This window comes from Gracilinanus agilis, chromosome 3 (genome assembly GCF_016433145.1).
Source record: "Gracilinanus agilis isolate LMUSP501 chromosome 3, AgileGrace, whole genome shotgun sequence".
In the NCBI taxonomy this organism is placed as follows: Eukaryota; Metazoa; Chordata; class Mammalia; order Didelphimorphia; family Didelphidae; genus Gracilinanus; species Gracilinanus agilis.
In genome coordinates this window covers 218,105,882-218,132,143 of record NC_058132.1, presented here as the reverse complement: position 1 = coordinate 218,132,143, position 26,262 = coordinate 218,105,882, and the positions used below count along the sequence as shown (strand labels likewise).

The 26,262-nt window shown below is 35.6% G+C and overlaps 1 protein-coding gene across 2 annotated transcripts in view; it reads left to right on the top strand.

The window, feature by feature from the left end:
* The window catches only part of SLC39A10 (solute carrier family 39 member 10), a 74,983-nt gene that overhangs the window by 5,147 nt on the left and 43,574 nt on the right, over nt 1–26,262 (top strand). The window contains exons 1-2 of one of the 2 annotated variants that reach the window (XM_044669682.1): nt 7,063–7,182; nt 25,232–26,232. In XM_044669682.1, the coding sequence (XP_044525617.1) occupies nt 7,152–7,182; nt 25,232–26,232 (1,032 nt within the window). In that variant the 5' untranslated portion in view covers nt 7,063–7,151. Of the gene's footprint in view, nt 1–7,062; nt 7,183–25,231; nt 26,233–26,262 lie in introns of those variants that run through there. The other variant, XM_044669683.1, reaches the window with a different exon arrangement.

Below are 26,262 nucleotides of genomic sequence, written 5' to 3'. Positions count from 1 at the left end.
GGGGCCCCACCGCTCAGCCATCTCCCCCTCTCTGAGCCGGAGGGAAACCGCGGCGGTCGGGGGAGGGGCGGCGGCGGCCGAGCTGGCGGGGGTGTGTGTGGGTGGGGGGGTCGCTGGGGGAGGCCGCGGCTAGGGTACAACCCTGCCCGGCTGGGCTTCCCGCGGGGCCGGCTTTTCTTTAAAGCTTCTCCGAGGATTGATTGGAGGAGGCTTGGGGAAAGTGAAACCCGTCTTTCATCTGCCCCAAATGGGCAGAAGGCTAACGGCCGTAGGGGACTTTGGAGCCGCACAAGCCCCCGAGAGGATCCCCAATCTTTTCATTTTGGTATCCCGTCCTAAGGGAAGATGGATGTTGTGGGGGTGTCGGTTTGAAACGGAGTACGGTGGGGAGAGATGCCTTTGAGGTTAGGATTCACGTGGGAGGAACGGGTGGATCCTGGGGACAAAATGCGGGAGAGGGGCGGGGGCTCGTCTGGCTCTTCCAAGAGCTGTGGCGTGGCTCTCTCGCTTTGTTCCGAAGGTAATAGGAAAAGAAGTAAAAAGGGGAGGTGGGGTGCGGTGTAGACCCTCCTTCTGCCCTCCCCTTTCCAGACTCGAATCCTGTCTCTCCCTTCCCCCCAGGTGAGGACCACGAGGGGATGGAGTCTGGGCCTTGCTGGGCAGCGCAGTGAGGCCCGCAGTTAAGGGCGGGGTAAATGTGACGTTGAAGCGCTTCCTCTGACTGCAGTCTCGGGTGGAGGCCGCTTCACGTGGGCACTGTGAGGCCATCCAGATGAATTCAGAGACAAAACCTTATGGCCTTTTGGAGCTGGGCATTAGAGCTAGTGCCATATTTATTTAGTTGTTTTTTTTTTTTTTTTTGATGTAGGACATTGATCTTGGACCTCTTTTTAAATGAGAAATCCAAACAAAAAGACCCTTCGAATTAACACTAGTAAAATGACGAAAGCATGGTGCCTTGAATAGCTATGTGACCTTGGACAATTAACTTCAGTTGAACGAGACTGGCTCATAGGCAGGCTTCCAACTCTTAGAATTCTATGATTCTTTGGGTTCTTAGTGTTTTATTTGGGAGGGGGGAGGTAATCTTGTCTCCACGAAAACTTAGATTTATCCTTAGGAGTTTTGAAACTGGAGAAAGGTTCCCCCAAGGAATTATATTTTAATTTGAATTTATTTTGATAGTTTGGGGTTTTGATGTTGATTTGGGAGGGGAAGGAGAGGAGGGAGATGGAGGGAATAACCTTTTCTACACAAAATTTTATTATTGGTAGATTTATCCCTAGGACCTTTTAAGTTGGAACCTAAGGAGCTTACTTATTTTGAAGAATTTATTTGCTTGGCTTCGTATTTATGAATCCCTGGTATTTCCTATGTGTAAATCTCACATTAACTTTATGAATATAAAAACGTATTGGAGAGAATCCAGTTTTGAATTGGTTTAGATGTGTAGGTGTAAATTAAAAAATAAGGAATTAAGTGCCTATACCCAGAAATCTTTATTTTTAAACATTTCATAAAAAATCGTTTTAGTCATTTTTATAATGGGATAGTTTTGCCAGTTCCATATCTTGCCGAGATTTTTCTGACTGGAATAGAAACGGAAGCTTGGCATATTACCAATTACAGAATTTAGCCTCTTTCAACACTACATTTTTTGCCCACTGCATTAGGAAGTGCTGAGAAATTGCAAGATGTATTTAGGTTATGCGTTTGCTTTCTTCATAACTTGACTGAGAATAAAGAGCAGGAATAAAATCCAGCCATGGGAGTATTTTCTCTAATACTAATGCAGCCACACTTTATCAGCTGTTACTGTATACCTTAACAATGTAGTTGTGTCTTGTTAATATGATGTGTTTTTCCCCACAGCAACAGGATTCAGTACTTGAATTAGTGGTCTAAGTAAAACTTATAGTTCGGTTTTTTCTTTTGTGTCTTTTTCTCTTCCTCTCTTCATTGTTATTTGAGTGCCCACAGATAAGTAAGTAATGTTCTCTAGTAGTATTGGGCCTTTCAAGGATAACCACTTCATATTGGATATTTCAAGTGCCTGACTCCACATCAAGGACTATTTTGGGTGGTCTTAACTCAGCTTTTTTTCATATACTTAGAACATTTTTAGAACATTCCCATTTTTCTTTCCTGATTGCTTCCAAATTTAGCCTAATGATGTTTTTCACAGGAAAAAAAAATCCTTTATTAATTTGTTGAGGCACACTGTAAGCATTTCGTAAATACTGGTTGAAATAAGAAAAATAAAATTTTATGTCTCTTCCCTTCTTTCCCTCAATGAAAATTGCTTTTTGGAAAGTTAAGATTCATGAATGGGAATTTTGAAATCTTGTACTTTAAAGATAATTGGCTGTATAGAACAGGCCTAGTTAGGCCAATTGGTAAGACTTATGAGAGAGAACAAAACAAGAAGATTGACTAGAGTAGGAAAGCAGATGGGCTAAAAACCTACCTTAGCTAATGTATAGCCACAGAACTCATACACTTATGCTATAATCTTATTAAAATTGTGAACATTTAAAATAACTATCAGAAGAATTTATCCATGTGAATCCAAAAGCTGGACTATATATACCAATAGCATAGTGGTGCCCCCTGGTGTTAATTTACTGCATTTTAAATCAAATGTCCCTAGTTTTTTTCTAAAATGTTCTTTCCTAAAACCCGCATGTTATTTTATTTCTACCTTTAGAGTGTTGCTCATGAGATCAAGGGTGGCATGTGTTTAGCCTGTTATATATTAGTCTATTTGATGACTTTAAATAATTTGGAGGTTTGGGGGACACAATACATAAATAATAAAAAGCAAAAACAAGGAGATGGGAAAGAATAGCAACTGCATGCTCTTCAAGTTTCTCCTGTCTATAAAGTATAACATGATATTTGTAGAGATAATTGTATTGCATGATTTCATGATTCCTTGTTAGTTTAATTTTTTCCCTTTGTTTTTATTGGAAAATAAAACTTGAAGTGATAAAACTCTTAACGGTGTTTTATTTTTAAGGTTTAGTTTGTTGGTATGTTATTAAGAGTGAAAACCATGAGACAGTGATAAATTTTTAAATTCCTGCATAGTATTAGCTGAAAATTTCACCTTAAATTTGGGAATGGAATTAACAACAAAATTAAATTAGTATTTTCTGTTAAAATTGAAATTATGGCCTTTATATTCATCAATGAAAAATAAGGCACTTTGAAATAAAGATAAAACCTAGAGAAAGAAGTGGCTAAATCATACTTGAAGCCAAATGTGCTGAAACTTACACAACAAAATAAGGTTTTGTACTTACTGTTCTTGGAAGGATCAAATACTTCAATGATGTGATCAAAACGTTTTTGGATCTCCTTTTATAGAATTGCTTTCAGAAGCAGTTTGAGCATACAAGCCATTACCTATAATCTTTTTTCACTAAAAATGGGGTGAACTTGGAGAAAACAAATTCACCCCAAAAGAATGACCCAGAAAAATATAGAAATATCTGGGGAAATTTGGGATTTTAGCTCAAGTAAAATGGACTGCTTAGAGGCATATAGCTTCTCCCACTGTAATAGGCTACAAGCAACTATTTGGTAGGTATATTGTAGAAGAGATTCCTAGCCTTATGTAGATTAGATATGTGTCTTCTGACAGATTCTGTGAAGTTTTACCACCACTAAAGCAGGCCCTCATCACAAATGCCTGAACCATTGAAGTAGCCAGCTAATGAGTCTGCCTGCCTCACACATCCCACCTCTCTCTTTTCCAGCCACTAAAGTGATTTTCCTAAAACTTGAGAATGACCATGTTACCCTCCCTACTCATAAAACTAGTGGCTCCCTGTTTTCTCCAGCATCAAATACAAAATACTTGTTGGTATTCTAAACTCTTCATAACCTAGCCTCTCACCTTTCCAGTTTCTATATGTTACTCTCCAACACATATTTCAGAAATTCTGTCTTCTTGGTTAATCTATAAACATGACACTATCTCCTGACATTTTCTTTGACTATTTTCGATTCTTGGAATTCTCTGCCCTCTCTACTTAGTCAACTGACTTCCTTAGATGCCTTTAAGGACCAAATAATATCCCTTTTACTGAAAGACTTCCATAACTTAATTCTAAGGCATACTCTGTTAACTGCTTCCTATTCAGTATATTATGTTCTTCTTCTCCCCCTCCCCCCCCCATTAATTTGTAAGCTTGAAAGCAAGGACTGTCATCTCTTGTGTCTTCATTTAGCACAGTGTTTTACAGGGACTAGGGAGTCAATAAATTTGCATATTGATAGTTTCCTACAGTTAAGCTGTCAAAAGTTTTCATAGGACAATTTCAAGAAATATTAAAAATACAGCTTTCAAAGTGACTTAGGATTACCGATTTATAGAGATATCTTGGGTCAGGGATAGGAAATGGGACTGTGGATGCTCTTTTTCTCCAAGATCTCTTAAGATTCTAGCTCAATATATAGTAAGAACATAGAAGAATTAGCAACAAATAGTGAATGCCTGCTCTGTATTTAAAGCATAGAATATTTTTGGGGGGGAGGGGGCAATCTTCCAAACGTGGTGTGTTAGAAGACTGAATTCAAGCCCTGTCTCAAACTTCTTGGGTGTGTGACCGTGGATAACTTAATTTAGCTTCTTAGAATATTTTTCTCTGCTTAATAGGAGATTATATTTATACTGCTTGCTAGGAAAATGCACGGAAAGCCATAAATGTCTCTATATTAAGTAAAAACATTAAAGTATGCATAATGTGTAGGGGACCTTAGAGTTCTGACCCACTTCCTTTATTTTATTGATGAAATAATGTTCCCAAAAAAGCAATGAGTGATTTTTCTAATGTGACCATGTCAGAAATGGTTCTAGATATTAAGCCTCAGAAACACTACATTAGGAATTTGTCATATTCATTGTGCTTCTATTTCATTGAATTAATCACTTAAACTTATAAATTAAAGGAAGCTAGGGGAGGAGGCCTGTGGAATTAGAGGTAAAAAATACTTAGGATATGATAATACTTCAGTAAAAAGAGAATTTACTTGAAACCAATCAGTGAAAATTTCTTTAAATATTAAATCTTTATTTTAGAGAAACAATGTAATCAACAAACATTTGATGTACATCACCTATGTATTTGCTTTCAAAATGAAATAATAAACCCTGATTTACTTTACCCCCTCACCTTCTGACTTTTATTATGTGGAAAATGCATTTAAAAAAAACTTTTGGCTCTTATTAAATAGGTTATGTTGCTAGATAAATGTCAGGTTGCTATTATAGGAAATAGTAATCAGTGAATTATAAAATGTGTGGAGTGGGATAACTGCACTTCATCTGCTTATAATTTGAAGACCAAACATTTGTTTTGGTGATAATAAAAATGATCTCCATATGATTGTGTTACTAGATTCCTTCCCAAAAGTTTTTCTGTTGCTAAAGGCATTCTTTTAATGTTTTATTAATCTATTTTGCTAGTGTGATTATACACTTTGTTCAGTTTTACAGTGTTACCTATTTGCTGTCTTTATCTTGATAATGATTGGGGGGTAAAAACTCAACCCATCCCCCATACTTAAAGAATTCTGTTATCTATGAATTTGCTTTTGAATATGACTGTGTCATATATAGTAAAACTGCAGTTTAATGGAAATCCTAACAAAAGGAATAAATTCTGTGTTTTTTATGGAAAAATACCAATAGTAAGCTTGATAATAGGAATTCTGGAAAACTTTTTATGACTTGGGAAAGAAAAACCCTTTTGTGCTTTTTACAGCTACATTTATTTCTGTGCATTCTGAATTGTTTACTCAGTTCTGACCTTGAAGCAAGAGCCTGTGTTTCAATAACAATAAGTTTTGACTACTCATCATTATACAGGAAGTTAGATTTTTGTTTTAGCAAATTCACAAATTTTTGTTTGTTACAACAGATTCCATCAATACTCAAATCTAAATCTCCCTATAAAGTATGATTCCCTCCACAGCATTGATTTTAATCAGGTTTTTAACAGAAGGGATTCTATCTTATAACATTGACAGAAGGAGTTTGAAAAAAAATTTCATTGCTCATGATCACCAGGAGTATCCTAAAGTAAACTCTGACTTATACTAGAAGGAACTCTATTGTCAAGTCCTCCCTGAGGAGTCAGAGTTATTTCTATGTTTGGTATGGCCTCCCTATTCCTTTCTCCCTTCCCCCACCCTCATTCAATACATGGTTTAAGTTATTAGTAATATAGATATTTTAATGAGAAAGAATGGACCATCAGACAACCCAGGTTTTCATAGCATTAAACAGTATGAGAATTTGGAGAAAATTGAATTGAAGCTAATTGTGCACCTACTTTTAAAAAAGAAAGTTCTGAAGTGCCAGTTTTTCAGATGATGACTGTTACAGAATTCAGTTTTAAGTGAGTAATCGAAAAAAGATTATTAAGGTGGCATCCTGTATCTTATTGTAATGTAGAAAACATTTTTGATGCTGTTGCATCACATGGATAGCACAGATGGCAAGAAGAAAATTTTAGTCAGAAATTCCTGTTCAGCCTTTGATGCACAGGTAATGGTTCCTAGAAGGTATAGGAGTTTATTTAGAGAAGGTGGAAAAAGTAGCCTAAATATTGAATAGAGCCCATGGTAGGAATACATAGTATTGGTAAAGACTGATCTCAAAATTTGCTCCCAGTGTCCCATTACACTTTTGAAAATTATTGAGGACCTCCCTCCAAGAGTTTTTGTTTATGTTGGTTATATCTATTGATACCTGCCATATTCGAAAGTATCTTAACATTATTATGAAAATAATTTTGACTCGAGTCCTGAAAGAACCAATGGTTCCCCAGACTATACTTTGAAAATACCCACTCAGAAGGAAGATCCAACTCTTGGTGGTTAGAGGTGTCACACACTGGAGCAGGAGTGACATAAGAACTGGATCCTAAGTTGGCAGTACTACCATACTTGGAATACTACTAGTTGTGGTATAGAGATGGCATTTACTTTGTGGCAAATATTTCTTCTCCCTTGTTCTAGGGCTGTGTTGATGAAGCCATGGCACAGAGGTGGTAGCAGCACAGAGGGGGCAGCTCTGTTTCCCCTCTCCACAGCACCCGAGGACATTTTTTGGATGTCCTGCCCCTCTGTCCAGCCACCCAATGCCAGCACTTCCTCCATCCTCTGTCTTGGGTAATGTGTGGGTGTGGGTGTGTGTATGGTTCCACAGGCAGTTTGAAGTTGCAGTTTGGGTACTCGATCTCAAAAACGCTTGCCAGTGCTGCTCTAGGGCAAAGATTAATTTGGCCATTACTATTTAAGACTGGGAAAATGCATTGGATTTAGAATCAGGACCTGCATTTGAATTCTTACTCTTCTACTTATTGCCATTATGGCTATGATCATCACCTAGTCTCTGGACCTCACTTTTAATTTGTAGAGTGATGAAGTTGAACTAGATGATCTGTAGCCTCCCTTCCCAGTTTGTGATGCAAGAGCTAAAACCAGTGTGGTGCTCAGCAATATCTTCTAGTGACTGAATTTGTCATTTCTTTTGATAATTTTGCCATTCTTGTAGTCATACAAGTTTAAAATTCTTCGATTCCTCTTTCTCACCAATCCAATGTGAAAGTTTATTGTCTTTTGCCTCTATGATACTTATAACCCATTTCCTTCTGTTGCTGCTATATCTCTAATTGAGACTTGTGGATTTTTGTGATGCAGCATGGAATAATGAATAGAGTGTTAAATTTGGAGTCAGGAAGACCTCGGTTCAAATTCTCTTCACTAGTGTTGTGACTATGGGCAATTCATTTAACTTCTTATCCTTAATTTCCTCACCAGTAAAATAGGGATAACACCTGGTAGTATCTACCATAAGATACAGTGATATATGTAAAATCATATAACTTATTTTGTCTGGATTATCTCCTAACTTGGTATCTTTTCCTCTAAGTTTTTTCCCCTTGAACATATTTGAATAATCAGTACACCACAGTAATCACTTTCCTACTTAAAAATTAATAGCTCTCCATTGCGTAAGTAAATTAAGTATAGACTCCTTGAATCTGATTCTAATCTATCTTTGAAGATTTAATTAGTAATATTACTTTAGGCAACCCACACTCTATAAGTACAACATAACCAAATTCTACTCTGATGACCCATTCTCTCTCCCCTCCTTCTGGGCTTCTGATCATCATTTCTTTGTTATTAAACCTCCCTTTAAAGGCCTTAGGTCTTGAACGTTTTATTTATAAAGCCCACTTTGGCTTATGTTAGTACTTCTAGGTGGCTGTAAATTCCATTTATATACAAAGAACAGCTTTGCCAGTTATGATTTTAAAGTACATGCGATGTGCATGCAATAAAAACAAAAATTATAAAGAAATGTCATAAAGTGCAAACTAATTCAGTCCTGAAAAATAAATAGTATATGTCCAGTGGAAATGAGGAAAAACCAGATTTCCTCAGAGAAGTTTAGTTTAAGCCCATTTTGAAGAAAAGGAGAACTTCAATTTATTTAGCACTTCATTCACTGCAAGATGATTATTTTTTCTTAAAGTTATTTCATTTAACGTTTCCCAATGTTAAAAAAAAAAATAAACGGGGCATCTGGGTAGCTCAGTGGATTGAGAGTCAGGCCTAGAGACAGGTTCAAATCTAACCCCAGACGCTTCCCAGCTGTGTGACCCTGGGCAAGTCACTTAACCTCCATTGCCTGGCCCTTATCACTCTTCTACCTAGGAGCCAATACACAGTATTGACTCCAAGATGGAAGGTAAGGACTTTAAAAAAAAAAAAAACATTAAAAAAAAATTTGACTTCCAAGTTCACTTGCTCCCCTCTCAAGAAGGCAAGCAATTTGATTTTGATTATAATGCGAGGCTACACAAAACGTGTCTATTTTAACCACGTTGCAAAGGAAAATAGAAAACGTAAAACAAAAAGTAAATAATTGATTTCTATCTGCCTTCAGAGTTTTATCAGTTATTTCTGGAGATGGATAGCATTTTTCTTTATGGGGACCACTGGAATTTTTTTGAATCATTGTATAGATCATAAAGTCTTCGATAGTTGGTCATCTTTATAATATTGCAGTTACTGTGTATACTGTTAGTGTCATTTTAGTTCATATGTCTTTTCAGATTTTTCTGAAACAATCTTGCTTGTAAATTTGTTTGCAAAATTTTATTTTTCTCAGTTAACATTTAAACATTTTTTAACATTGAAAAAAATTTTTTGGATTACAAATTCTTTTCTTCCCTCTTCTCCCTGCCCTAATACAATAAAATATTGAACAGTAGTGGTGATAATAGATGTCCTTGTTTCCACCTATTTAGGGCAGCTTGGTGGCACATTAGATAGAAGAGTGCAGGTCTCAGAATAAGTAAGACCAGAATTTAGATGTGGCCTTAGCTGTGTGACCTTGGGCAAGTCACTTAATCATGCTTGCCACAGTTCCTTTATCTATAAAATGAGCGGGAGTGGCAAACCACTCCAATGTTTTTGCCAAGAAAACCCTAAGTAGGGTCAGAAAGAGTCCATGTTACTTTACTCTTGTTTTTAGATAAATACTAATCATTTTAAGAAGGGCTTTATTGATTCCTATGCTTGCTAATGTTTTCAATAGGAATGAGTATTATTTTTTGTCAAAGGCTTTCATTACATCTATTGATTATGATTTTTTTTATTGCTTTTGTTATAGATATGATCAGTTATGCCAATAGTTTTCCTAATATTGAACCAGACCTACATTCCTGGTGTAAATTCCACTTGGTTAATACATGATCTTTGGAGCATATATTACTACAGTGTCTTTGAGTATTAAAAAATTTTTTTTTGTACTTGTATTCATTAAGGAAATTGGTTGATAGTTTTCTTTCTCTGTTTTTCATTTCCTGCTTTAGGTATCAAAGCTATATTTGTATCTTATAAGGAATTTGGTAGGACTCCCTTTTTTGCCTTTTTTTGTTTTTGTTTTTCAAAAAATTTATAGTTATTCCTTATATGTTTGATAGAATTCTGATCCTGAGGTTTTTTTCTTAGGGAGTTCATTGATGACTTGCTCAATTTTTTTTCTCAAGTTATTTAAATATTCTGTTTTCTGTTAATCCAAATAGTTTGTATTTTTGTAAATATTCATATTTCACTTAGATTGACAGTTTTCCTGGCATATAATTGAACAAAATAACTCCTAATAATTGTTTTAATTTCATATTCATTTCTGATACATTTGCTCTTTTCATTTTTAATACTAATAATTTGATTTCTTTTTTTTTAATACAAGCAGTGGTTTATTTTTTTTTTCATTAAACCAAGTCCTAGTTTTATTTGTTAATGGTTTTCTTTTAGTTTTATTCCTCTCTGGCCTTTCAGAATTTCCATTTTAGTGTTTAATTGTGGATTTTTAATTTGTTGGTTCATTTTTTTTATTAGTTGCATGTTGGGTTTAACTAATGTGCATTTTTTCTCTTCTATTGTTGTATATATTTAGAGATACAGATTTTCCTCTAAGTAGTGTTTTGACTGTATCCCACAAGTTTATTATCCTCTTTTATGAAATATTGTTTCTATTTTTAAAATTAGGTTATTTAGTTTCCAGTTAACTTCTTAAAAACTTTTACCTTCTGTCTTAGAATTGAAACTGAGTATCAATTCAAGGTAGTAGAATAGTAAAGGTTAGGCAGTTAGTTGGCATTAAATTACTTGCCCAGGGTCTGAAGTTCCCATCTCTAGACGTGGCTCTCTATCCATTCAGTTATTATTATTATTTTTTAAACCCTTACCTTCCATCTTGGAGTCAATGCTCCGTATTGGCTCCAAGGCAGAAGAGTGGTAAGGGTGGGCAGTGGGGGTCAAATGACTTGCCTAGGGTTACACAGCTGGGAAGTGTCTGAGGCCAGATTTGAACCTAGGACCTCCCATCTTTGGGCCTGGCTCTCAATCCACTGAGCTACCCAACTGCCCCCCCCATTCAATTAACTTTTTTTAAAAAATTTAAACATTTATTAATATTCATTTTTAACATGGTTACATGATTCATGCTCCTACTTTCACCTTCACCCCCTGCACTCCCCCCACCCATGGCCAATGCACATTTCCACTGGTTTTGTCATGTGTCCTTGATCAAGACCTATTTCCAAATTGTTGATAATTGCATTGGTGTGGTAGTTTCGAGTCTACATCCCCAATCATGTCCACCTCAACCCATGTGTTCAAGCAGTTGTTTTTCTTATATGTTTCCTCTCCTGCAGTCCTTCCTCTGAATGTGGGTAGCGTTCTTTACCATAAATCCTTCAGAATTGTCCTGGGTCATTGCATTGCTGCTGGTACAGAAGTCCATTGCATTCGATTTTACCATAGTTCAATTAACTTTTAATGTATGCTTCCATGGTCCTTTATTAAATGTAATTTTTAGTCGTATTATGGTCTTAAAAGGGTGCATTTAATATTTCTGCTTTTCTGTTTTTGTGTCCTAATGAATTGTCTTTTTTTGTGAAATTGCCATGTACAGCTAAGAAAAAAGTGTACTCCTTTTCCCTTCCCATTCAATTTTCTCCAGAGAGCTATCATATCTAACTATTCTAAGATTCTTTTCATCTCTTTGACTTCTTTCTGATTTATTTTATTGGTTAGCTTTATCTAGCTCTGAGAGGGGAAGGTTAAGGTGTTTCTTTCCTATGAGTATCGTTTTATTGCTTTTTTCCTCCTATAACTCATTGAACTTAAGAATTTGGATGTTATGTTGTTTGGTACATATATGTTTAGTATTTGGTGCATACATTTAGTAACTGTCTGGTTCTTTTTAGCAAGATGTACTTTTCTTGCTTATCTGTTTTGCTTAGATCTATTTTTGCTTTTGCTTTGATTTAGATCATGATTGCTACTCCTACTTTATTAAAGTTCATCTGAGATATAGATTCTGCACCAGCCCCATATTTTAATTCTGTATGTCTTTCTGTTTCTTCAATTGTGTTTTTTGTAAAACAGCATGTTGTTGGATTTTGGTTTCTAATCCATTTTGCTCACTACCTTTATTTTATGGGTGATTTCATCCCATTCATATTCAGTTATGATTACTAACTACACAATTCACTCCATCCTATTTTCTTCTATTTATTCTTCTGTCATTTTATTCAGTCTTTCCAGTAAAGTCTTTTAGTTTTGACCACTGCCTGTTTTATTCGGTTCTTTTTTTTAACTCCCTTCCCTTATAAGTCCTTATTTGCACATGTGAGAGGGGGGGTGAGGGGGAGAGCTCCTTTTTGAACCACTTTAGATGTGAGTGTTCACTACCTTTACCATTTTTTCCTCTACTGTAAAAGTTCTTCCAAGTCTCTTATGTGAGATAATTTTCTTCACTCCTTTTCTCCCTTCTCTCAAGGCATCCTTCTTTCTCATTTATCCTTTTTTAATTTTTTTTATTATTCCAACATAATCAACTTACTCTTGCCCTCTATATAGAACCTTTCTAATCGTCCTAATACTGTTTAAGTTCTTAGAAAATACAGGTGTCATTTTCCGATATACAAAAGCCAAATAGTAACCTTTTCAAATCCCTTTTGAATTCTCTTTCTTGTTTACCTTTTAATATTTCTTTTGAGTCTTGTTTGAAAGTCAATGTTTCTATTCAGCTCTGATCTTTTCCTTCAGGGATGCTTGAATTCCTTCTATTTCATAAAATATCCATCCCCCACCCCCCTTAATAAAGGTTTATATTCAGTTTTGCTGTATAGGCTATTCTTTGTTGTAATCCCAACCCCTTTATTTTCTGGAATATTTTATTCCAAGCCCTTCTCTCATTTAACCGGGAAGGTACTAAATCTTTTGTGATAGTGTAGCTCCACAGTATTTGAATTGTTTTTTTCTGGTTACCTTTGAAATATTTTCTCTTTGACCTTTGAGTTCTGAAATTTGTGATATTTTGGGGGTGTTTTTGATTTGGGATCTCGTTCAAATGGTTATTGGTGAATTCTTTCAATTTCTGTTTTACCCATTGCTTCTTTTGGTTCTAGGGTATTAGTGCTGTTTTCCTTGATAATTTGAAATATTGATGCCTAGGCTCTTTCTTTGATCATGACTTTCAGGTAAACTAATAATGCTTAATTATTTCTTGTCAACCTGTTTTCCAGATTAGTTTTTTTAATGAACTATTTCACATTCTCCTCTTATTTTTTTCATTCTTTGGACTTAAATTTTTTTTCTTTATGTGTCATAGAGTCATTTCCCAAATATATAAGGAAAAAAAGTCAAATTAACCAATCAACAAATGGTCAAAGGATATGAATAGGCAGTTTTCAGATGAAGAAATCAAAACCATCAATAATTACATGAAAAAGTGTTCTAAATCCCTCCTGATTAGAGAAATGCAAATCAAAACAGCTCTGAGGTACCACCTCACACCTAGGAGATTGGCCAATATGGCAGCAAAGGAAAGTGATAAGTGTTGGAGGGGATGTGACGAAATTGGGACACTAATACTCTGCTGGTGGACTTGTGAATTAATTCAACCATTCTGGAGGGCAATTTGGAATTATGCCCAAAGGGCTTTAAAAGACTGCCTGCCCTTTGATCCAGCCATACCACTGCTGGGTTTGTACCCCAAAGAGATCATAAGGAAAAAGACTTGTATAAAAATATTTATAGCTGCGCTCTTTGTGGTGGCAAAAAAAATTGGAAAATGAGGAGGTGTCCATCAATTGAGGAATGGCTGAATAAATTGTGGTATCTGGTGGTGAAGGAATACTAGAATTGCATGGGAACTGGACATGGAAGGACCTCCAGACATTGCAGTGCAAAAGAAGGAGAACCAGGAGAACATTGTACACAGAGACTGATACCTTGTGGCACAATCGAATGCAATTTTCTATCAGCAACAATGCACTGATACAGGACAATCCACAGAAATTTAAGAGAAAGAACACTATCCACATCCAGAGAAAGAACTGTGGGAAAAACATATGATTGATCACATAGTTCAATAGGGATATGATTAGGGTTTTGATGTTAAAAGATCGCTCTACTGCAAATATGAATTATATGGAAATAGGTTTTGAACAATGATACATGTATAACCCAGTGGAATTGCTTGTCAGCTCTGGGAAAGAGGAGGGAAGATGGGTGGGGAAAAAAAACATGAATCATATAACCATGGAAAAATATTCTAAATAAATTCATTTTAAAAAATTCTTTTTTTAAGCAAGATTTTTATACCTTTTTCTCCATTTGACCAAATTTGCTTTTTGAGGAATTAATTTTCATTATTGAATTTTTGTACTTCCTTTTCTACTTGGCTAATTCTATTTTTAAGTATTATTTTCTTCAGTATTAGTAATTTCTCCTTTACTGAGCTTTTTAAAAACCAAGTCTTTTCATAACTAACTTTTTTTTGTCCCTCCCTCCCCCCCTTACCTTTTGCTTTGCATAATTCCATGACTAAAGAGCAGTAAGGGCTTGGTAGTTGGGGTCGAGTGACTTGAGTGACTTGCCCAGGCTGCACTGCTAGGAAGTGTCTGAAGCCATATATGCACTCCCTACCCTACACCCTACACTACTGAGCTACCTCACTGTACCTCTTCCTTTGCTTTTAATTCTTCATCTAATTTTTCCTCTTCCACTCTTTATTTGCTTACAAAAATAACTTTGTTAGTTTTTTCAGGAATTCTTGTTGACTTTATGCCCAAATTATATTTTTTCCCTTTGAAACTTTAGATACTGCTCTTTTGACTTCATTGTCTTCTTCAGAGTTTGTGTTTTTAATTTCTCTAAAGTCCTCAGTAACTTTTTATGCTCAGATTCTTCTTTTGTTGTTTGCTTATTTTCTCACCATATTTCTTGATTTGCAACTTTTATATTAATGTTAGACTCTGTTCTGGGCATGGTTGGAAGAGGATCTCTGTTTCAAATTTAAGGCTTTAATGTAAATGCATGGCTCTTTTCAGAGCTAGTTTTGGAAATTTGCATGTTTTTGGTAGTTCCAAAGTGGTATGATATGGGGAGAAGTGTGGTCACTGATCTTTTCTTTTATATAGTGGTCTATCATGCTTACACAAATCTGCTTTTAAACTTTTAAAGCCTATACCTATTACATTACCCAGGAAGGACCCCGGATCCCTTAAGATTACAGTTTTATTTATGATCTGGAATTTATCATGTAATAGAGCATTCATATTTGTGTAACTTTTCTGAGTACTGTAGCTCAACCTTTCTGGGCTTCAGTATTATTTATAAAGTGAAGGGTTTGACTAAATGGTTTTAAAGGATGGTAGCAATAGTTTTCCTACCAAAAATCAAGATGCATGCCCTAACAATTTCCTTCTTGCAGCTTCATTTAACGTTACTTTTCATAAAGCAGTGGGTTTGGAAGTCAGATACATGTTTGAATTCTGCTTCAGACAAATTCTAACTACATGACCCTGGACAAATCATTTAACTTCTCAGCTTTAGGTTCCTCATCTATAAAATGGAATGGGAGAGTGGAGTTGGAGACAAGAGATGAAGCATGTTGGATGTCCTATAAAACATATTTATTAAATGCCTATTATATGCAAGACTGCACTAAGTACTGGGGATAAAAAGAAAGGCAAAAGACAGTCCCTGTTTCTGTTCCTAGATCCAATAGAGAACCACTAGAGGGAGGAAGCAAATGAAAGAAGAAAATGAGTATTTACTATGTGTCAGGCATTGTGAAGTTTTTAAAAGAATGATATGGTTAATGAAAATCCTCTTGGATATATTGGAATGGGGTGGGATTTAAGCCTAGAAGACTAAATGAAAAGACTATTATTGCTAGCAAGATGCATTAAAGAGCCTTGAAAGTAAGGTGATGGCTCTACAAGTACTTACTGAGAAGGGATGTGGTAACATATAAGGAAATAAAAAGAATGTTGATTAATAGTTTATTAGATAAGAGTGAGGAATCCAGATTTTGAAACTGAGGATTCTTGTTATAAATAGGAAAGTTTAGAAAAGAGAGTAAATTTTGGGAGAAAGATAAGAAAGAGTTCTGTTTTGGCCATATGGGATTTGAGGTGCTTTTTGGGACATACAGTTAGAAATGTACAGTAGGCATTTGATTTAGATTTAGAACTCTGGAGAGGTACTGGATATGTAGATTTGGGAGTTAAAACCTTACTCATTCTAAAGACATAACATTCTTCATTTGGCATCTAAAATGCTTTACCCTACTTTTACCCCCATCTCCCCAAGTACTTTTTTAACCTTATTGCATACTAATACCCTTCCTATACACTACAGTTCAGTCAAACTAACTCTTTATTTTCCTCATAAATAGCACTTCATTTCTTGTCACTGCTTTTGCATCAAATGTTTTCCCTTGGACTGTACCCACACCTCATCTCAGCCTGTTGTCCCTTCAAGAATCAGCCCCAAATCACCATCTATGTGAAGCCTTACCTTATCCTCCTAATTGCTACTATCTTCTCAAAATTAACTTTTCCCCCCATTTTTTGTATATACTTATATATGCGTATCTTTTCTCTTTTCTGTGTTATAAACTCCTTAATGGCAGGAAAGGCCTTTTCTCTTTTGTCTTAGTATTCCTAGAACCTAGTATAATTTTTGGCTTATAAAAGATTAATGACACTTGCCAAATGGTTTCATCTTGGAGTTTCCTAATTTAGCTTTTTGTTTTTGTTAAATGTTTAGTACATCAAAATAATCAGTAAAGATCATTTTACTCTTCCAGCTACCCAAAATGATAGTATTAAACATTTTTTATTGGCATTTTTTTCCTCAATAAAGTTCAAACATTAATGAAGGCTAATCATTTATCCAGAGTTTTGTATTTATAGTTTTCTCATGTCAGTAAAGAAGGGAGGGAGAGTATTCTTATAGAAGTATAATTGAAGTATATTTCTTCACTATTCATAAATGAAGTATATAATTCTTCAAGTTTATGAACACATTGCACTCATTTCTTCACCGGAAATGATTCTGTTCTCAACAGAGTACAATCTCTGTGAAGTCCTTTTAAGTTAGAAAGTTTTTAAATGTTGATCTCATGATGGATTTGTATTTTTTCATTGTAGGTTGATATTATTAAATGTAGAGGGGCTCATTACTGTGTTGCTTACAGAATATATGGTGTAATTGAAAAAAAACATTAGATCTGAAGTCCAGGAACCTGGGTTCAAATTCTGGTTTTGGTATTTATTATCTCTTTGTCTTTGGAAAAGGCCTCCTTGAGACTGCCTTTATCTTGTCTGTAAAATGAGAGTATTGGATTAGGAGCATGGATTTAGAATTTAAAAAAGAACTTAGAAATCATCTAGTCCAGGCCCCTCATTTTATAGATAGTAACATTGAAGTTCATAAGGGAAAAATGACAGATCATATAGCCGAGCCTAGAATCTTATCTAATCCAGGGCCTTCAATACTAAATTCAGTATTCTTCCTACTGAACCATGGTATGAGGGCTTTTTCCTCTTGCCTGAGAAAATTACTTAACTACAGATATTTTTGAGCTCTCCATATTCCTTTGGCACCATTTTCCAATCCTGATGAAGAAGTAAATGTTTATTCTCGCCAAAGCTACTTCCTTTGCATGTATCTTTGATTCTATCCCCTCTAGTCTCCTTTAGCAATTTACATCCACAAATATCTTCCCCTTTCTCTTCAGTCTCTATCTACTGTTATTTTCTTGCTGTGTACAAAATTACCTGGGTTTCCAAGGCTCTCAGACTCCTAGGAAAAGCTGTTTACAGTGTCTAGCACCTATAGGATCCATTTTTTTTTTAATTGGGACACTTTTGTTCCAGACTCATTCATGACCCCATTTAGGGTTTTCTTGGCAAAAGGTAGTGTAAGTAGTTTGTCATTTCCTTCTACAGCTTATCGATTCCAAGGCAAAAAAGTGGTGAGGGCTGGGCAATGGGAGTTAAATGACTCTTCGGGGGGGAGTCTTATGGTTGGAAGTGTCCAAGGTCACATTTGAATTCAGGACCTCTGTCTCTGGGGTTGGCTCCACAAGTAGGATTTTAATAAGTGTTTATTGGTGCTTCTTCAGGATTAATACTGGCAATTTAGAGCAGAGTTTGTAAGGAATACTTAGGACCTAGAACTTAAATTATTTTTTATTATTTTCTTCCTTTTAATAAGGCAATATTACCTCCATTACCATCTCTCAGAGGGAAATGTAAAATTGAGGGTTTTTCAGAATCAATTTGGACCTCAAGCACCAAACATAAATTTTATTTTTGTTATTCAGATGGATATGGTACAGGCAGTAATATGAAATGAGCATTTTTTGTTAAATTTCATGTAATAATATATTTGGCAGATGACTTAAAAAATTACATTCTGAATTTATATTTTCATGATCAATCTATTTCTAAAATATATTGGGAATAGTTCCTATGGTAGTAGTGTTCCTTAGTTTTTTCTATGCTGAATTTTTTAATCTTCCATTGGAGCTATGTATAGCAAGTTTTCATTTATTCAGAATCTAAATGACCATAAAGCTTCCAGTTAACCCACATATGATACCATTGTTTTTTACATAAGAGACAAATAGTCAACATAGGTTTTCAACATTTTGATTTTAAAAATGGTTCTTTTTTTTTCTCATTTGTTCAACTGATAGTTCTTGCAGATGACATCCATAAAGAAGGTTATTGTGAGTTAGCATTTTGCTTTATAGACTATCCAGCTACTAGTCATCCCTTAAATGCTAAATATGTTGATCTTTTCTCAGTCTTTATCCTTTATCAGTCTGCTGCATTATTAGCTACCCTTCCTCTTGGATATTATCTCTTACTTGAGTTTCTCTGTCACTTCTTTGGTTCTCTTACTGTCTGACCACTCTTTCTCAGTTTTGGCTGACTCATCATATCATGCCCCTAACAGTTGGGGTCTTGTTCCTGTTCTATGCATTTTTTTTTAACTCGACAATATTTCTTGGTATCCTTGCTAGCTTACATGGATTTTAAATGGCTATGCAGATGACTCAGATTGGCATTTTCTACCCTATTTTTCTCCCAGAGCTTCACTTCTGCATCACTAATTGTCTATTGGGCATATCAAACTGGATTGTCTTAGAAACTAGAAAAAAAATTGATCATTCCCAAACTGAACTTACCATCTTTTCCCACATACACTCCTTACTTCCAAACTTGCCTATTTCTGTCAAAGGCACCACCATCCTTTCAGTTTACCAGGCTTATAGTCTTGGCCTTAGTCTCAATTCTTCATTCTCCCTCACTCCACATAGTCTTAGCTATAAAATATTGCTATTTCTGTTGCTAAAAAATCTCTCACCTAACAGAATAGGCTTTCCCCTCACATAGGTAACACTTTTCTTTAGGGCCTCATCACCTCTCACCTGAATTATTGCAACAGCTTTGTGGATTCTCTGCTTTCTCACCATTCTTGTATATCCTCACTACTATCAGTGTGATTTTCCTTAAATGCATGACTGATGGGGGCACTCTCCTACTAAATAAACTTCAGTGATTGCCTATTTATTGCCTGTGTTTAGCTTTTAAAGTTATTCATAATCTGGTCCCAACCTTTCTTTCCAGCTTACAGTACTTCCCTTCTCCTAAATTCTGCTCTTCTGACAAATTTGCCTTCTGTCTTCTTCACATAAAGAACATTCCATCTTTCATCTTCATATCTTTGCCTTTGCAGTGGTTATCCTTATTTTCATCTTAGAATCCCTCTCTTTAAGGTATTATTCAAGCACTAACTATTGCATGAAGCCTTTCCTGATCCTCTTAACTGATATTGCCTTCCTACTCAAAATTACCCTAAATTTAGTACCTTAAATTTGAATTTATTATATTTATACTCTGTATAAGTGTGCATATGTATATTTATTTGTTTACTCTATTAGAATATAAGCTTTATCCTTTGTAAGTACTTGTATTCCCAATGCTCAGCATGGTGACACTTAAGAAATTCTTTTTTTTTTTTTTTTTTTAAACCCTTACCTTCTGCCTTGGAGCCAATATGTATTGGCTCCAAGGCAGAAGAGTGGTAAGGGTAGGCAATGGGGGTCAAGTGACTTGCCCAGGGTCACACAGCTGGGAAGTGTCTGAGGCTGGATTTGAACCTAGGACCTCCTGTCTCTAGGCCTGGCTCTCAATCCACAGAGCTACCCAGCTGCCCCCCACTTAAGAAATTCTTATTGATTAATAGACCACCTTTTTTCCTGAGGTTTTTCAACCTTGTCCTACCTCAAAATGATCTTTCTTCTAATCTCTTACAAAATAACCAAAGAACTGAATTTCAGTCTTGATCCCAGTATTTAGCTAGCAAGATATAATCTTGAACAAGTCCTTTAGCCTTCCTATGCCTTAATTTCCTTATGAAGAATAGGACAATGATATTTGTGAAATACTGTAGAAATATATTATAGCATTAGAAGTGACCTGAAAGTTTATCTCATCCCTTCATTTTATAGATTAGAAAACTGAGGCTTTGTGAGATTAAGGTTGTTATAAGAATTTAAACAGATCTTCTGACTTCAAAACTAGTCTTCCCACCATGTTGTGGCTCCTTTTATATGACAATTAGAGAAATCATTAACCTGTTGTACCTAGCCTTCATTTTACAAATAAAGAAATTAATATTATGTAATTTTGGTCCTGTGAGTAGGTCCCATAAGTCAATTATTTCCAATTCTGAAGTTGCTCTTAGATTGCTAGATGGATGTCATAGAACTAATTAATCTGCTTATAAGAAGAGAAATGTGCAGAAAGTGAAAGCAAGACTGAGCAACAGAAAAGTGATTTTTAAGAGGGTGGCACTGACCTAATAAAGAGTATTGGGAATTTAAAAATTCAGAATGAACTTTAGCAATCAAGAAAAACTAAGGATAACAAAAAGGGCTTTTTAAGTTACATTGAGAGGAAAAGAGGCAAAAGAAGGGATAGGATCTTTACTTGGAGCAAAGATAATGTGATAAAAATTAACAAAAGAGAGACTATAGATCTCCCTTCTCTTTTTTCTCTGCAAGGGAAGATGACTTTACAGTAGAAATGACAGAACAAAAATGCTTAATAGGGAGTTGCATTCCAGGATAAGCAGGATGAATACAAGTCACTTGGTCCAGACTTACTACACTTCTGACCCAGAAGACAAGTAGCATATGTGATTACAAAAACATCATCAATGATGCTTGAAGGATCATAGAAAATGGGAGAGTTACTCATGATTGGAAAAGGCCTAATGTCTCAATTTTCAGAAGAGGGAAGAAGACAATCTGTAATCAGTAGACCAATGTGCCTCAATATCTGGGGAAATTTTTGGAAGGGTAATTAAAGATATGGTGAATATCTAGAAAGGAAAAGGGTTAGATTCATAGTATAATTTTAATGGTTCAGTATCATTATGGCAGAAGCTCTCTAATGGAGTACTCCAGGAATCTGTATTTGGCACTGTGGATTTAATTTTATCATTGACTTTTGTATAAAGGGCAGAGATGGTATGCTTATCACATGTATAGATTACTTATATCTGGAAAATAAGCTAACATTAGATGATGACAGGATCCAAAAAATCTCAGCAGGATGAAATATTGGGCTGAATCTTAATGAAGTCTAATACAAATAAATATAGTCTTAAATTTGAATATAAAAATCAATTCCACATTTATAAGATGAAGGAGCTATATTCAATAAATATTTACTGTGGTCAACACTAAGGATACAAAAAGAGGCAAAAGACATGCTGCTCTTAAGGATCTCACAATCTAATGGGGAGACAACAAGCAAACCTACAAACTAATAACTAAGAGAAGGTACTAAAATTTAGAGAGATTTGTGGTCTTCTTGAAGATGGGATTTTAGTTGGGATTTGAAGGAAGCTTAGGGAAAGCAGAAGGTAGAGATCAGAAGGCAGAGTATTCCAGGCATGGAAGACAGTTAGAGAAAATGCCCAGAACTAAGATATGGAAGTGTTTTGTTCATGGAACAGCGAGGATGCAATTTGTGGATCAAAGATTCAGAGAGGGGAGGAAGAAGTAAAAGATGTAAGAAGCTTGGAAAGGGAGGCAAGTTGTGAAAGGCTTTGAAAGATAATCATACTTGATTCTAAAGGTAATAAGGAATGACTGAAAGTAAGTGGAGGTTAGGGGGTGACATTGTCAAATCTGTATTTCAGGGAAATCATTGTCTAACGAATGGAGAATAGACTGGTAGGGAGAGACTTGTGGAAGGCAGACCAACTTCCAGGCTATTGCAATGAGAATCTACCACGGTGTAGTATCAGAGAGAGAAGGTGGCATATTTGAAAGATGTTGCAAAAGTGAAATTGTGAGACCTTCTTTGGCAACACATTGGATATGGTGATGGGAGGTGAGAGGAAGTGATAAGTTAAGGATGACAAGTTGTGAGCCTGGAGGACTAGGAGAATGGTGTTGCCCTCTCCAGTAACAGATTTGGAAGTGGGGAGGTTTGGGGAGAAGAAAGATAATGAGTTTAGTTCTGGACATATTGAATTTAAAATGTCTACTGGATATCCAGTCTGAAATATTTAATAGGGAGCCAGAGATGGAAGACTGGGGGTCAACAGAGAAGTTAGATCTGGAAAAGATTTGAGCCTCTAGGTAGAGATGGTAATTGAATCCATAGGAACTGATCTGTGATCACCAAGGGAAGTAGTACAGAAGAAGAGAAGAGGCCTTAGGATAGCCTTGTGTTAATTCATTGTTAACAGATGTGACATGGATGAAACTCCAACAAAGGGAACTAAGAAAATAGGAGGAGAGAGGCCCAGAAACCTAAACAAAAGAGAATATCAAGAATAGGATGATTGATAGTGTCAAAGCTACAATGATGGTCAAGAAAGATGAAGTTTGATAAAAAGCCATTGCATTTGGCAGTTTAAGAGATCATTACCAACTTTGGAAAGAACAATTTCAGTTGAATTATAAGCTCTGAAGCCAAACTGTAAAGAATTGAGAAGACTGAGAGCACCACTACTAGGTCTGTATCCCAAAGAGATTATTAAAAGAGAGGGGCCTACTTGTACAAAAACATTTATAACAGTTCATTTTGTGGTGGCAAAGAATTGAAGATTGAGTGGATGTCAATTAGTTGGGGAATGGATGAACAAATTGTGGGATATGTTGGTGATATAATTCTATTGTGTACTGTAAGAAATAATGAGCAAGATGATTTGAAAAAAAGCTGGAAAGATCTACAGGAACTTATGCAGAGCGAAATAAGCAGAACCAGAACAATGACAGCAACATTATGGAATGAGCAACTGTGATAGACTTAGCTACTCAGTGATCCAAAACAATTCTGAAAGACAATGACAAAGAAGAACTGTTGGGAGTCAGATGCAGATCAAAGTATACTATATTTTTCACTTTAGTTTATTTGTGTTTTTATTTTGGGATTTTGGTTTTATTTGAGTATTGTCTTTCCACAATGACCAATATTGTAGTATGTTTTGCTTGATAACAACATGTATGACCCAGATCAAATTGCTTATTAGATCTGGGAGGGTGTAGGGAAGGAGAGTGACAATTTTGATCCTATAATTTTGGAAAACACATGTTGAAAATTATTATGTAATATTGGAAAAATAGAAAAAATTGATAAAAAAATTTGGATTACTGGCAGCCTAATTAGGGAATCCAGGAATTAGGAAAATAAAAATAATTAATAAAAAATTACAAAACATTTTTTGTATTACTGGCAGCCATTGATAGAGGTAGCATTCTCTAAAAGTTTTAGTGAACTGCTGGGTCAATATGTTTCAGTAATGTGATATTATGGCAATCAAAAAAGCTTATGCATTCTATTGGCTACATTAGGAAGGGCATGCCTTCCAGGAATTAGGAGCTGATAATCCCATTGTGCTCTACCCATATCAAATTGTATCTGCCCTATTAGTGTTCAGTTCTGAGCACCACAGTTTAAGTAGGATAGTAATAGCTCCTGTAGAAGTAGCCCTTTAATTTTGTACATAGGGAATAATATATTTATTGACAATTATACCACTTTCATGCAGCAAAATGATAGCTCAAACTAAAGCTTTTTGGTCATGCTTAGTAAATGTTGCCACCAAGACTTGTTTGCAGCACCTTCAAGATACTGATTAGATTATTTAAAAAAAATTTAAATATGATGATGATATTACCGAGGCATTTATTACCTTACTTTATCTGCATCCACACATGAACTGAATTCTTTTTGTTTTTGAATGGTTTTATGGCTGAATTCCATTTGCCTGAGAAAACCTCACATATTTATAGGACTCCTCTTACTCCAAGACACTATTTTATGATTAGCGAACTCTTCCTTTACAGCCTTTCTCATTTTATGGACCTTTTCATTTATAGGATTATAGGGTCATAGAATAAAAACTGGGACTGTAGAGGCTATGTAGTTTCACTCCCTCATTTTGCAGATGAGGAAACTGAAACTCAGAGAGCTTAACTGACTTGCTGCAAGCCACACAGTTAGTAAAGAACAGTAGCTAAATTTTAATCCAGGTCCTTATACTCCAAAACTGTTCCTACTGTACATTACTTCCTGTTTCTAATCACAGAAGACCCTTGGTGATTTTCAGTATTTTTACCAAGCTGCCTTTTTATGTTTGCTATACAAAGTCTCAGTATCATTTGAAAGCAAATCATTGATGATAACGATGTTCATCTGCACATTTTAACTTGAGTCCACAATCAGCTATTTAGCTGTTATTGAATTTGATTATAGACTGGAGAAGACTATCGTTCTGCCTGAAATATTCTACATTTATTCATCAACTATTGACTTGACAGTTTCCTATCTGGTTGTGGTCATTTATATGGATCAGAATCAAGTAAAGGCTGAATATAAATCAGGTTCTGTTATTTTGGGGATTGCCCTAAAATAGTAATTTGTGTTGTCAAGTTCTTTTTATAATGGATATCATTATAATAATAAATGTATAAAAACAAAGATGGCAGAATGTTAAAAATGTAGCAATCTATTACCTTGTGGTCAGTGTGAGGAATTACTATAGTTCATATGATTAGGTGAAATTACACTTATTTATAAGGAAGAGGTGATTTCTAAGTAGAGTTTAAGAAGGTTTTTTAGTAGGAAAGAATGGAATTAGGCATATATATTGGATTGAATATAGAAAGGATGGACAAGGAACAGAAGTTGCTGGAGAAGCATTTATGTAAATGCAAAATTATTAGAAGATCTGTGGAGTTTTAAAAATGATTCTCCTATAAATGGAAATTAATCTCAATCTCTCTCTTTCTCCTCTCTCACAGGAAGATCAGAAATGAAGGTACACATGCACACAAAATTTTGCCTCATTTGTTTGCTGACCTTTATTTTCCATCAGTGCAACCACTGCCATGAGGAAGGGCATGACCATCATAATCACAACCATAATGATTACCAGATCTCAGAGGCACCATATCTTCATGGTGGTATAACAGAATCTGAGGCAAGTAAGTTTTCAGTGCCGGATGCTGAAAATGAAAAAAAATACTACATTGAAAAACTTTTTGCTCGCTATGGTGAAAACGGAAGACTGTCATTTTTTGGTCTGGAGAAACTTTTAACAAGCTTGGGCCTTGGAGAGATAAAAGTAGTTGAGATTAATCATGAGGATATTGGTCACGATCATGTTTCTCACTTAGATATTTTAGCTGTTCAGGAAGGAAAACATTTTCATTCTCATAACCATCAACATTCCCATAATCACTTAAATTCAGAAAATCAAACTGGGACTAGTGGAACATCAAAAAAAACCCACAAATGTGACCCAGAAAAAGACACAGCTGAAGCACCTGTAAAATTTGAAAATAAGCATTCTCATGACCATAATCACCACCCCCATCACCACCATCATCTGCATCCTCACCTTGACCATAACACTACGCACCACTCTCATAATGATTCCATGACTCACAGTGAGCATGGAGAGCCAAGCCATGCTCCATCATCTGAGACTAACACAACTCAGGAGCAAGCTGAAGTTAAACTTCGGAAACCCAAGAAGAAAAAAAAAGGAAAGAAAGTTACTACACCTGATTCTGCCCCTAACCACAATCAGGGAGAACAGCATGAGCATAATCGGGTCCACAAATATGATCATGTACACCTTCCGGAGCATAATGGCCACCATGGTCACCAAGATTCTGATCCTCATAATGAAGAGCATTGGCACCCTCGAAAGCGTGAAGCCCCTCACAAGCAGAACGATGTGAAAAAAAATGCAGTCTCTTCAGCACATAGCCACAGGGATCATAGTCACAATGAAGAGGTAAGTGTGGAATGAGACTTCTCTTAATGA